Here is a 13838-nt window from a genome sequence, read left to right on the forward strand (position 1 = left end):
CAGTCTCTCTAGTTAGAATATGCTGTGATATTATACGACACAATCAACCCGCGTAGAGCCTCTCGGTTCGAAAAGTAATTAGGCATCTCATTGCAAATTCAACTGTTCAATCCATTGTGCCGTAAATTTCGACGTAATTTTGATACTTCGGTGTTCGCACTTCAATGCCCAGTACATTGCACTCAGAATGTGACGCAAGAAATCTCAGCAAAGCTGGCAAGGGGCATCATCACCGATGAGTACTCAGAGTTCCCCAGACAGCAGTGTTTGTATTTGTATATGTCCTTGAGGCTGACTCAGTGTCCGTGTCCCCCAAACATCCGGTTGCTTGGGCATCTTATTTTGTCTCACTTGTCTTACTGGGCTCACAAGGGTCATAGGCCGAGACCTCCACTTCAACGCGCATACCAGGCTGCCCAAGTTTCGTGACCCCAACACCAGTCAGTATCGGTGCATGATTAGGCGTCCACTTCTTGATGTTATCGACCATTCTTCCTATACCCTCTTGAGTCCATGCTTCGTCTACAGCGTAGAGTCGTATGCGAAAGACCTGAGACCAACCCTTGCCACCGGCGTCTTTGAGCGTTAAGTCAACATTCTCAAAGGCTTGATCGATTTCTTTTAAAAGATCGTCCGTAATATCTCCCGTTTTCGGATCCCAGCCCCCTGTTGGTTCAGTTAGCTACGTAAAGCCAAATGTAATTTCTTGGGTTTCCAACGGTCATATGACCTGTTGGCACACACTCCCATAACAGAGAGATCGCTTTGACTTACCCTGGCCAGAGATTTCGATATTTTCACCTACACGTACAGCTTGACTGTAGTGCATCTCTTTACGCAATGTGACGCCGTACTCCTCGTAAGAGAAATATTTGAGACCAGACATATCGCTGTTCGGGAGAGCACGAATTTGACGCCAGCTGCTGTCGTGGATCTTTGGTGACTCAATGTATGAATAACTTGGTTGAGAGAGGTGAAGTCAATTTTACTGTTGGTTAACGATGGTTCATACGGAGAATTGCGGTCATACTGAGTTATATGTGACTGCAGCTCAGTGAGATTATCTTTGGATATGCCTGCACCCTCAGCTTTATTTTGGGCTCCAAGGCTACGTCGCAATATTACAAACCGAGGAAACTTCCACGACCGGGTGGATAATCATACTTTGGATCAATGTGGATAACATATGTTTATTACAATTGAGACTGAAAATTGAATGGTCAAGGCGCTCAGAGCCAAGCAGACAAGAAAATCCTTTTTGATAACAAGCTGACTATATTACATCAGCCACCCTATTGCGGGACGTGGACCGGCAGGATCAATAGCCCGAGTCCGTTCGCGAATAGGAAGGTCTTCAAGCTGCTCCCTTGGCGGTGGAAGGTTTATGCATCCAGAGGAGGGGTGGCGTGAAGCCAAGAGGCGAAGGAAGCGGGCGCCAAGCTAAGTCGCCATATACCCATTATTCTATGTTGCTGACCTTGGCTTTCATCATGGAGAGACTGCCTGTTCTGGGCATTCTCATGTGCAAAACTTGCGCACCTGCTTTTCTGGGACATACAAGGCGAATTCATCCAGACGGATAAATCAAAAGTTCATACGAAGAGGTTTTTCTTCACTAATTGTACCATCATCAAATCACAGCCCATCTTCGAAGCTGACTACGAAGGTAAGGCCTTTTGTGCTAACCAAGCCACCTAGCTCAACCAGGAGAATTTAGCCATATAGTCAGATTGGAGGTACATTATCAAAACACAAATGGCACTAGCTCCTCTTGGTATGTATAGCGCTGATGTCGACTCGAGCACACCCACTTCCCAGCGTTATGCACGGCAACTTGAAGGTAAGGTGCCCCTAGCGAGACCAATAGTTAACAATTAACTTGCAGCAGTCAAAAAAGAAGGAGGAAGAAACCAATAGGTGGGTCGGGCGTAATGACCCAGACAAGACGGAAATGCCAGAAATCCAAGATATAAATCGACGTGCACCATGAAACCCTCAGCGGTCCCATGCTATAGAACCGGTTTGAGATTTCCCATAATAAAAACGGTCTTCTCAAATATATGATCTGTTTTTCCAGGAAGCACTCTGATCGGAGATATGAGTCTGGTTTGACGTGCTGCAGAACGCTCAAAAGAGGGCGGTATATATCATTACGTTGGTATATCGCCCTAACTGGGTGCCATGAATGTGGATTATACAGAAGAAGAACAGTGTCTTGGACGGGGTTCCAGTGCTCATGGTATCGGGTGCCATCCCTGCTTATTTGCAGATGGCCTCTTCTCTTTCGCGTCATCCATAGATCTTAATATCCACCAGGCATCTGATTATGAAGCGAGCCTGAATTCCGACTCCATAACCAATTAGTGGCAGCTCGTGAAAAGAAAATAGAGGATCAACACACGGAAAGTTCACATTTATCTCAGTCAACGCTGACCAGTGCACTCACGCATCTTAGCTTGACGGTTGCGTCCAATTAGGTGGTGGTCTTGGCTACACTGCGCAATTTTCTCACAAAGAGAATATATGAGACGGTGTCTCCAATTAGTTGGTTAAGGAGAGAGCCTCGAGGGCGGAATGTGGTGTGGCGCAGGGCTAAGGCCAAGATAGAAGGCTTGTCATCGGATATGATCCTCTCGTGCATCCCACGTATCAACCCCCAATGTCCGAGTTTTTATGGGCTCTGCAGATCCTTTCTTCGGTACAGGGTGAGACAATACCGGCGGGCGTCGATTGAATGCCCAGGTGGCTAAACCCAGAGACGCAGGTCTTCATACCAAGCTGCCGGCGGCACGACCCTCGGCAACCCGGCTGCTTGGGAGACAAAGATACGCCTGTATAACCATCGTGGCCCCTCGCAGAGTTGCACAGGCACGCCATGATATGTAGCCGCAGTAATAAGACGCAATAGAGTGAGATACCGAGTACCATGATGAGAGGTTTCTTAGCCTAAGAGCACGATACCGCGCAGGCTTCCAGGTGCTCAACCTTCACATTGACTTAGTTTATGGATGACTTTGAATGTTGATCTCAGCCAAAGAAGTTGTTAGTCTCTTCAGAGATAACACATAGTGGTTGGGAGATGATGTGCCAGTGTCTGTCTTAGCCATCGTCCGATGATGACAGCGATGTCTGAGTATCGAAAGGGCAAGCAACCTGGTACAGGACAACCGTTTTCATGGCGCAATAAAATAAAACCAGTTGGGGGTATTTGATTATCCACTTTTGGAGTTCAAAGGGACGAAGACGGTTCCGATTGGTCTTGAGTCGTGTACGAATCAAGATCAAATAAAAGAAAACAGGTATATCCGGTGCTCCCTACTGACAGAAGCTATTTTTCTACCCTCAGTTCTTGTGAACGAAGGCGTCATTAAGGACTCGGCTGATTGCAGCTCGGGTCGCTGTGGCCAAGGCAAGATAACGAGCGAGAATTGCTGTTGCCACTGTCTAGGAGGACTCGAGTGTCAATGTGTCGGTCATCCTGAGGCCCGTTGGGAATTCAGCCAAGAAGTCCCTAAGCGAAGCCTGAGTCCAAGGCTTCGATTGCACTACGTCAATTTATTCGCAATTCGAGGCTTCTGCCAACTAAGACAATGGGTGAGGGGTCAGGGTTAGTGTAAGGATCCAAGGATGGGTGGGTGAAATGAACCCAGACTGGCAAGAGGAGTGCACAATTGGCCAGGGGTACTTTGGTAAACTGAAGCAATGAAATTCTAGATGCTTGAAACCTATTACAAGCTCTTACTTGGCAATTCTTGCTTTCATTCCAATTACGCCTGGATCTTACAGCTTTTCAAGGACGCATGCGGGTGAATCCTTATACTCACTCTTCCATTCAATGTAGTATTATACTTATTTTTTGCAATGTATCCGTAGAGCTCTCTCTTTTTCCGTTGTCTTGGAACTCTGGACCAACATAGAAAATACGGTGAATGGTAATGACGAATATAACGAAAGGATCGAAGAGGGGGCATGGAATCGAAGGGTAGAGATTCAAGCCAACATCACTGATGTTTGTCTTTGGTTACGATCCCTGGGCCTGGTTGACGGATTGCACGGCCACACACTCGTGGTTGGTATCTGTAATATTGAACAAAGTCATGTCTCCCGGCCAACTGCGTTGGGAACTGGTGATCCAAGACACCTGATTGCCGACTGTAATACCTCGTCTAACTCTTTAGTGCCGATGCATCGTGCACTGAAAACAGGCACGCAGCACTAGCGCGCGGCTTGGCGGGACGGTAAGATGAATTCGCATACCCCAGTTGACGCATAGTTAGTAGATCTATAAGTCTTGACGGGCGTTGGTGAAATCGACCATGGCTGCTAAGGCCGAAGACCAACCCACATCCGCATCGCGGGTAATGCTCGCGAGGATTGCCGCGTAGGTTAAGCTGCAATGTATTGCTCGCATCCGGAGTGTAGTTTGTTGCTCAGCCCTAAGCGTCGGCATGGTGGCGTCGGCATGGTGGCGTCGGCATGGCAGGTCGACGTCCGCACGGCTAGCTTACCTTTCGCCGGAAACCATCAGTTCACATGGAACGAGGGTTCGGATCCATGTCTTTCGTTGTCACCATTCCCGGAATTCGCTTTGTTGCCCGTCGGGCCACAAAGACCCTTAGGAGTGTACACAATACAACGCGTCATCAAATTGGATGAGGCGAGTGAGACCTCTCTGGCTGGAAGATCCCCCCCCCCCCCCCCCCCCAAAGAAAAAGATGATCGGTTTGGAAGCATTCTTGGGGTTTACAAGCCGTACAGTATGGGCCCCTATGCCATTATTCTGTTTGCCATGGAAACAACCGCACGATGCATATCTGCATGCGGAGGTGTGGACGGAGAGGGACTCGGTGATGGAAAACGATCATGTCGTTTTGGTCTAGATGACCGGCGACTTATCTAGACTCTCACGTGGTCCTTTGAGTGAAGGTAGGGTGGCAAGTGTGCGAATCCCATTTCAAAATTCCCAAAACTAGTAATCTCTCCAACTCTTCTTCGGGTTCTTTTTACTACGATGCTTATTTGATATTCCATTATGTACAACAGTGTTTAGGCTACTCGTGAAAAGAGGGCAGAGCCTCGTTCTGCTTTTCTCGATTGGCTTCCCTGGACCATTAGTTGCATCCAGTACACATATTTCCGGCCCATGAAAGCTAGTGTTAGCAATGCCGGAGCCGTGGAAGCTCATTTTGGCCTCGTTGCTGCTCGGGGGTAAAAGTGCAGCACAGTCGTGCATCGACGCACTCAACAATAACAGGACCGATGCCTGCGTTTGTTACTCCCTCGAATATGTTGTCAGCTACGTGGCCTACATTGCGGTTTCGACATCGTATACCTCTAGCTGCGAGGCATTGCCGACCACGACGTCGGCTGGACTATCAATAGGTCTTCAAGTACTGGACAGGATTTCTGCTGGGGATTTTGCTGGGTACGTAACTCAAAATAATGGTGTTTACACTGGCACAGGTATCATAGCCGGCCCGACGACTGTGGATATCATACCACCTTCAGGAACCGCACCAGGAACACTTGTGGTGGAGGTCCCGCCGTCGTACTTCACGATATCGCGGACGGGTACTGCGACGGTCAGCCCCGAGCCTGTTCCAACCTACGTCGACTCCACAAGCTTTCTCACAAGGAATATCATTTCGGATCCCCGGACGATTCGGTTGATAAATCCTACGCCTGATGCTGCCGCTGCATCTCGCGGTACAGTAGTCATTGCTGTTCCGGACCCGAGACTTTTTCGCACTGCCGAAGTAGCTTACAGTGGGACCGAAGTATTGACCGCAGCACGAACGACGATTTCGACCATCCCTGACAATGGACTCGTTCCCGGCACGTTTATCGTTGCCGTCGCTACGACGCCTTTGCCAAACCTTTCGTACGATATTTCCACCGTCGCGTACACCGGAACAGCCGCCTTGACGACTCCGACTGTGATATCGGTCATCCAACCAACTGGTACCGGGGCTGGCGTTGTCGTGCTTGCAGTCCCTCTGTCTGGCGTTCCTCCGCCTCGGTTGACGTCGATAATTCCATACACAGGCACTGAGACGATTACAACAGCACTCACGATCTTGGATCGACCTTTTGATGGGACTCTTCCGGGGGCCCTCGTCATTGCTTTGCCTTCGTCTTCCTTCATAACTGAGACGGTGACACTTACCGGCACGGAGGTCCTGACCGCCCCAACCGTTATTTCAGTAATTCCTCCCAGCGGCTCGGGTCTTGGCAGGGTCATTGTGGGCAGCCCTCTAGCAAGTTATGTCGCTTCATACGTATCTTACACCGGGAGTGTTGCAATCACGAGCCAAACAACAGTCTCTGTGATAAGGCCAAGTGGAACAGTTGCCGGCACAGTCATCATTGCAGAGGCACCGCAAGCCCTCACTATCGTCTCCGAAGTATATCGAACACAGCTGGTAACCTATACAGCTAGTGATGCCATCGTCGGCCCTACGGCACTCTCTACGATTGCGCCAGAAAGCTCCAGGCCCGATGACATTCTTGTGGCTTTGCCGGCTAGCTATCAAAAAGAGGCTGCGACACCGTTCTTCACCTCGATTGTTCTATACACGGGGTCCAATGCCATCAACGGGCCTTCAACGCTTAACGTCATCTCTCCCAGTGGTACCGAGGCAGGGACTGTCATCATCGGTCTTCCCCGTCTCACACCGCCTGCTGGAGCTGGATCAGGCTCGTTCATCACTTCTGCAGTTCCGGTTTCCTATGTCACTGTGACCGTGGTCGCGTACGATGACGTACAGCTCGTCACTTTGACGAGTATCCTTCCAAGCGGTACTTCGCCAGGAACAGTTTTCATCGGTCCTTCTCCGACAGTGGGAGGATTGCCGGTGGTATTCGTCACCCAGGTTATTCCTTACACTGGATCGACTCCTATAACAGAGCCGACTACGTTGTCAATCATCCCCCCAAGCAACTCAGCGCTCGGCACAATCATAGTCGCGGATCCCCGATCCTTCGTACGCACGACTGTGCCGTACGTGGGAACAGAGCCTTTGACCCAGGTGACAACCATTGCTGTGGTTCCACCAGAAAACGACCAGCCTGGCCTTGTGGTAGTGGCAGTACCTTCGGCGACCCCGGTCGGCCCTTCGTATGTGACATCTTATGTGACGTACCTGGGCACATCTATCCAACAACCGACCACTATTTCAATAGTCCAGCCAACTGGTACAACGCCAGGGACCCTGATCGTGGCAAGACCGGCTGAGTTTGTTACTTCAACTGTCCCATATACTGGCTCTGCTACACTTCCGACTCCGACCACGATCGCCATCGTTCCCCCCACTGGAACAGAGCCAGGAATAATCTACGTTGCAGACCCCACGGCCTTCGTAACTTCAACTGTCGAGTTCACCGAGATAGGTTCTTTCACCGAATCCAATACAGTAACCGTCATCCCCCCCAGCGGAAACAGACAAGGAACCGTAGTCGTGGCTGGCCTTCGTCCGTTCATAACATCATATGTTCAGTTGTCTGGTACTTCTCCGGCAGAAGGACCCACCACTCTGACGCTGGTGCAGCCTCAGGGAACTGCTCCAGGGACCGTCATAATAGGAGTACCCAGCAGTTTTCAGATATCGACCGTTGTCAACTCGGAAACAAGAGTTTTGACGACGTCACCCACTACCAGATCTACAGGTTCTCCAGTCGCTGCAAGACCAGGGAGGATAAACGTGGCATTACAGCGACCAAGCCCACAAACTAACTCCCCTGCAGAAAGTTCACCTGGCTCAGCGGGCCCTGTGGCAACTGCAGGTTCTCCAGCTGCCCTAGTGCAATCGTTCGTTACTTCGACGGTATTGTACAGCGGCACCGCCATAAGCTCAGATCAGTCCACACTTTCTACTGTTCAACCTAGTGGCACGGCGCCCGGGACATACATTGTCGGAATCACAGATTTGTTTGTTACTTCACAAGTCGTTTACACCGGCACCAGGTCTCTCACAGGCCCCGTCCCTATTTTCACCGTTCAACCTTCGGCATCGAACCCCGGAACAGTTATATTTGCCGTACCGGCTTCATACGTCACTTCCGAAGTTCAGTACACTGGGCCAGTTGGGCAGCTCACAACGCCTTCCCCGATCACCACAATCCCCCCTAGCGGAGGTGTACCTGGGACCGTGATCGTGGCTCGACCTGGTCAATATGTCACCTCGGAAATCACTTTGACAGAGTTGGCCGATCCTCGAATCACGACTCCAAGTATTGTTTCCACGATACCCCCCAGCGGAACCGAGCCCGGGACCGTCATTGTGGCTCGGCCGTTCCAATACGTGACGTCCGACGTCTTCTACACAGATCCGGCAGGCCCACAAATCACGGCCCCAAGCACGGTTACTATAGTGCCGCCGAGCGGGACGCAACCCGGGGTCGTGATTGTTGCCAGGCCGCCCCAATATGTCACCTCTGAGATCGTTTACACCGAACTGTCAGGTCAACAAGTCACAGCACCGAGAATTGTTTCTACGATACCTCCCAACGGGACGCAACCCGGGGTCGTGATTGTTGCCAGGCCGCCCCAATATGTCACCTCTGAGATCGTTTACACCGAACTGTCAGGTCAACAAGTCACAGCACCGAGAATTGTTTCTACGATACCTCCCAACGGGACGCAGCCCGGTATTGTGATCGTTGCTCGGCCGCCCCAATACGTGACGTCCGAGGTGTTCTACACAGACCCGGCAAGTCCACAAATCACGGCCCCGAGCACGGTTACTATAGTGCCGCCGAGCGGGACACAATCCGGGGTCATAATTATCGCTCAGCCGCCAAACTACCAAACATCCGAGGTGTTCCTGACGGGAATCAACGGTCCAACCACGCTCTCGACGATTCCACCTTCCGGCACTGTGTCGGGTACGTTCATTGTGGCGCGCCCTGTCGCCAGTGTCACTTCTGAGGCCAATATCCCCGGCGTCACCAGCTCAAGCACCATCTTGCCGATCCCCTCAAGTGACACTCCACTCGCGGTTATCGTAGGTCAGCCGGCTGCCCTTAGCACCTCCGCTGTTGCTCTCACCAGTCCTGCCGCGTCTATTGTCACAGGCAAAGTAATCCTGACCACGATTGTGACCAGTGGCACGGAGCCCGGTACCGTTGTGATCGGGAATCCTCTCCGATTTGTCACTTCAGAGATACAATACACCGGGGCCACAGAGGGAGTCACAGAGCCAATTACGGTATCTACGATTGCCCCTTCTGGCACCATCCCTGGAACCATCATAATAGCTCGCCCTGGTTCCTTTGCCACGCCAACAAACATCGTTCCAGGAACGGACCAGCCGACAACGTCCACCATTGTTTCCACAGTCTTGCCCTCGAGTAATACTCCAGGAATCATCATTGCAGCCCCGCCTGGACCAGCAAATCAGTCGGCACAGCCTTCTGGAACGTTTGTCACTAGTCAGATTGTATACACAGGCAATGCAGTGTTGACAGGCCCCTCCACCATCTCTATTGTTCCTCCATCTGGAACATTGCCTGGAACGGTCATCATTGCTCAGCCGATATCGACTGCTTCGTTCGTTACCTCAGAAATTGTCTACTCTGGGACCGAGTCTCTCACAGTTCCCACTCCTGTGTCGACGATTTTGCCCGTAGGGACGACTCCGGGCACAATAATCATCGCTCGGCCGGCCTCTGGTGCTGCTGTAGCATCGCCAAACATCAACTTGCAGTCTCCAAGCGTCGTCCCTACCCTGGACAGCTCCCAGCCGCTTTTGAACTCTTTCGTCACCTCACAGGTTGTTTATACTGGCACTGAAGTTTTGACGGCCCCGACGATTATATCCGTGATTCCTCCGTCTGGCACAGCCCCTGGGACAATAGTTATTGCTCAACCGCAAGTCACAACTGCCGCACTATTCTCACAAAGCTCCCAGGCCTCTTCTATCTCATTCGTTACTTCACCAGAGGCTGGTACTAGCAGCGAGCCCTTGTCTTCGCCTGTTCCCGCGTTCACGTTTCCGTTTGTGGGAATTCAACCAGGTGTCTCGCAACTGGCACCGTCACCGCCACCGTTGCTGCAAGCGCCTTTCGTTACTTCAGAGATTCTGTACACCGGCACAGAAGTACTGACGAGCCCAATTCCAATTCTGACAATCTCACCAAATGGCACCATTCCCGGAACCATAATAGTTGCCCGGCCTGTGGCATACGCCACGTCAAATGTGGTTTACACAGGGACCGACATTTTGACTGCTCCAACTCCAATCTCGACAATCGAGCCCGTGGGTGATGCACCAGGCACCATTGTTGTGGCTCAACCTCCCTCGTTTGTCACATTAACAGTGACCTACACTGGTACAGACCGGTTGACCGCTCCAACTGCCATTTTCACCGCTTTGCCTGTTGGTACCGGCCCGGGAACGATAATTGTTGCTGAGCCGCCTGCGTACGTTACGTCGCAGGTCATCTATACAGGCACGCCTCCCATTACCGCGCCGATTCCTGTGTCGACTATCCCACCAGTTGGAACATCACCCGGAACTATCATCGTCGCGCAACCGGGGCTTTTTGTTACTTCTACCGTCTCATACACTGGAACCGAGAGTCTCTCCCAGGCGCTGACCCTGTCATCGATCGCTCCGGTTGGGACAACACCAGGCACATACATTGTTGCACAACCTGTGGCTTCGGCGTTGCCATTTGTTACATCGTTAGTCATTTACTCGGGACCCAGCACCATCACTGGGACTATTCCCATAACTACAATACAGCCCAGCGGGACAGCTCCTGGCACGATTATTTTGGCACGGCCTGACCTTTTTGTCACGTCTACGGTACCATATTCCGGAACCGAATTCCTCACGACGCCGCGACCTATCTCAACTATCTTCCCATCAGGCAGTCTGCCTGGTACAATCATTGTAGCACAGCAGTCTTTCGCAAGTGTCGAGGAATCCTCAAGCTCCTCAATCTCTCCTACATCTTCGAGTCTCTCTTTGGATACCAGCTCACCAGTTCTATCAACTTCTTTGACACCTTCGGCAGAGTCAAGCTTATCTAGTTCATTGGGTGTTTCATCCTCGACAGAAACCCTCAGCTCTTTGGGTTCATTGACATCATCGAGCTCGTCGAGCTTCTCTGACGCATTGACACTCTCTACCTCGCTAAATGCTCTGTCAATCCAGGCCTCTACTTCTAGCTCTATAGAACCGTCAGTCTCGCCATTGTCAACCAGTTCAAGCCAACCTCCACTGCTGGGTTTAGTCCTTTCGAGCTCTTCAAGCACTATAGAATCCGAGGCATCGTCTGGAACTCCTACGTCTTCCGGCGGCTCGACTTCAAGCCCTGGGGAGCCGTCTAAATCAATAGGTTCCTCAGATAGTTCCATAACGTCTACGTCTACAATTTTGTCGATTTCTGCTGTCATATCAAGCTCGTTAGATTCAACCGTTTCCTCGGAAAATTCGGTTTTCTCTTCGTCATCAGACCTGTCAGCAAACCCGACGCCATCAAGCTCTCTGGTACTGCCATTGTCACTGATCTCATCGGACTCTTCAAGTTTGCTGCCATCGCTTGAATCATCGTCCATATCTGGCTCAACTACCTCAGTCTCCATCATCTCCAGCCCGACTTCAACCGCATTAGAGATTTTCTCATCTTCAGAATCGCTATCTTCAGCGGAATCCAGCAGCTCATCGACTTTGACCTCTTTGTCAGGCTCTACAAGCTTGCTGCCACCATTGGATGCATCTCTCATTTCTGTTTCAACTATCTCTACACCGACTTCCACCAATGTCGCATCTCCGTCGGCTTCGGAGTCATTGTCGGGCAACTCCTTGACCCCTACCTTCTCAGATTCCTCCACTACGCAGACGGCTCTGTCCTCAGCACCCTCTTCAACAGATGCAAGTGCTTCTTCCTCACAGTTAATTACAGCTACGTCAACGAGCACCACTGAACCAGCAGTCACTTCAGCTGAAACGACAATCTCGGGTCCTTCGACCGCTTCAAGCTCGTCTGAAAGCTTCACTTCCTCTTCACTTACCATAAACATAGCAAGCTTACTCAGCTCAACATCCTCGTCCTCTCAGATCCAATCAGAAGGCTCTATCTCGTTCTCACTCTCCAGTTCGACGGCAGAAACAACATCACAAGATACGACCATTTCAGGAACGTCAATATCCGCTTCAAGTAGCTCTGAGACAATTTCCGGGTTGGTTTCCACGGAAACCAGTGTCTCTTCACCGAGCGTGTCTTCGCAGAGTACATCATCATCAGTAACTAGCGACCAGAGTTCAATCAACTCGAGCACGCAGACCGAAACATCTGAGTTGAGCACATCTACCTTCAGCTTGTCAGAACTTACTTCAACAGCATTCTCAAGCTCGGTTGAGCTTGCTTCACTCGTGTCCAGCACAGATCTGGTAACTCAGAGCACGTCTGTAACATCTCCTAGTGCGACCACTTCTTCTGATACTTCATTATCCACGGAAGCTGCTACCCAATCTTCTGTCCCAAGTTCATCACCTAGTCTCTCAACTTCTGAGACTATTCTCATTGTCGATGCCTCTAGTTTCTCAATTACCTCAAGTACATCTACTGAACAGGTCACATCTTCATCAACTGTGGATTCTTCGACTATTTCTTCCACTTCGGCAGGTAGCACAGATGCTTCAACTACTTCATCAGCAGAGTCTTCAACGCCGACCGTTCTGCTGGCTTCCGAAAATTCAGTCTCTACTTCCGTGACTTCGACTACCGATAGTACTAGCACAATCCTCAATACTTCAACGGATCAAATCTTGGCCTCCACTGATACGTCTACATCCGAGTCAAGCTTCTCTTTGGATCCTAGCACGACATCCCTGTATACTTCTAGCTCCACCGATCTTAGCAGTTTGAGCGAAACTAGCTTCTCGACTGCCTCAATCACTTTCACCGAGTCCGGTATCTCGTCTTCCCTCAGCACAACCTCTGATTTCAGCTCTTCAACAAACCCCAGTAGTTTGTCAACATTCACAGATTCTTCTAGCTCGACGGAGAATAGTAGCACTTCATCGGAAGCTGACTCTTCAACCTCTCTCAGTCTTTCATCAAGTGTCAGTTCGCCCGATACCACCTCCGTACCCTCGTCAGAGCTCAGCACCTCAGCTTCTACCACTACTCCCGAAACTACTGCAACAATACAATCAAGCAGTTCAATTGAATCCATTTCCACGACGGGCCTGGCGGCTACGAGTACTATTGCTTCATCCGACTCAACCACTTCGGGAGTAAACACTTCGTCTGAGGCAAGCTCAGATTCCATTGCAGCCAACATCCTCGCCACGCTGTCTAGCACTTCAAGTTCAAGCGACTCGTCAACTGCTTCCGTTTCAGCTACATATTCTATTTCTGCGTCGCTTTTACTCACTACAAACGAGGATGCTACGTCTATTGGGTCCACGAGCCTTGCTGAGTCGACTTCCTCAGCAGGGACTTCCTCTTCAATCACGGCTGTCGACTCAGACTCAAGTTCAAATGAAGCTTCTTCCACGGCCGCCTCATCGGGATCAGATAATTACGATACTCTACAAGTGCCTTTCACTGGAACGGAGATATTGACTGCACCTGTTGCCATCAGCACAATCAGCCCTAGTGGGAGCAATCGGGGAACCATCATCTTTGCCGCAAGATTTGCGACCAGGACAATTCCTTTTACACCGACAGAAAATGGCCAGACGGCACCTGTCCCTCTATCAACCATCCAGCCTTCAGGAACAGAACCTGGAATTGTCGTCGTCGGCACGCCAGTGTCCTCCGAGTCTCTCATCACAACAACTATCCCGTACAGCCCTACCGGAACCGAGGTGACCGGGCTAGTC

General features: G+C 50.7%; 4 protein-coding genes across 4 annotated transcripts; 1 reads left to right on the plus strand and 3 right to left on the minus strand.

The window, feature by feature from the left end:
• Positions 1-337: 337 nt before the first annotated feature.
• Positions 338-886, minus strand: GLRG_07881 (endoribonuclease L-PSP; the record flags this gene model as incomplete). The annotated part of the gene is made up of 2 exons (XM_008098566.1): positions 338-666; positions 775-886. 2 exons carry the CDS (start codon positions 884-886, stop codon positions 338-340), a joined length of 441 nt encoding a protein of 146 aa, XP_008096757.1.
• A 4276-nt stretch (positions 887-5162) lies between these two features.
• GLRG_07882 (uncharacterized protein) lies at positions 5163-9952 on the plus strand (the record flags this gene model as incomplete). Its single annotated transcript, XM_008098567.1, has 2 exons — positions 5163-9117; positions 9909-9952. The coding sequence occupies 2 exons, from the start codon at positions 5163-5165 to the stop codon at positions 9950-9952; spliced, it is 3999 nt and encodes a 1332-aa protein (XP_008096758.1).
• A 741-nt stretch (positions 9953-10693) lies between these two features.
• GLRG_07883 (uncharacterized protein) lies at positions 10694-12028 on the minus strand (the record flags this gene model as incomplete). The annotated part of the gene is made up of 1 exon (XM_008098568.1): positions 10694-12028. One exon carries the CDS (start codon positions 12026-12028, stop codon positions 10694-10696), a length of 1335 nt encoding a protein of 444 aa, XP_008096759.1.
• Positions 12029-12769: 741 nt separating this feature from the next.
• Positions 12770-13282, minus strand: GLRG_07884 (uncharacterized protein; the record flags this gene model as incomplete). The annotated part of the gene is made up of 1 exon (XM_008098569.1): positions 12770-13282. One exon carries the CDS (start codon positions 13280-13282, stop codon positions 12770-12772), a length of 513 nt encoding a protein of 170 aa, XP_008096760.1.
• Between the last annotated feature and the right edge of the window lie 556 nt (positions 13283-13838).

The sequence above is a fragment of the Colletotrichum graminicola genome (assembly GCF_000149035.1).
Source record: "Colletotrichum graminicola M1.001 genomic scaffold supercont1.34, whole genome shotgun sequence".
In the NCBI taxonomy this organism is placed as follows: Eukaryota; Fungi; Ascomycota; class Sordariomycetes; order Glomerellales; family Glomerellaceae; genus Colletotrichum; species Colletotrichum graminicola.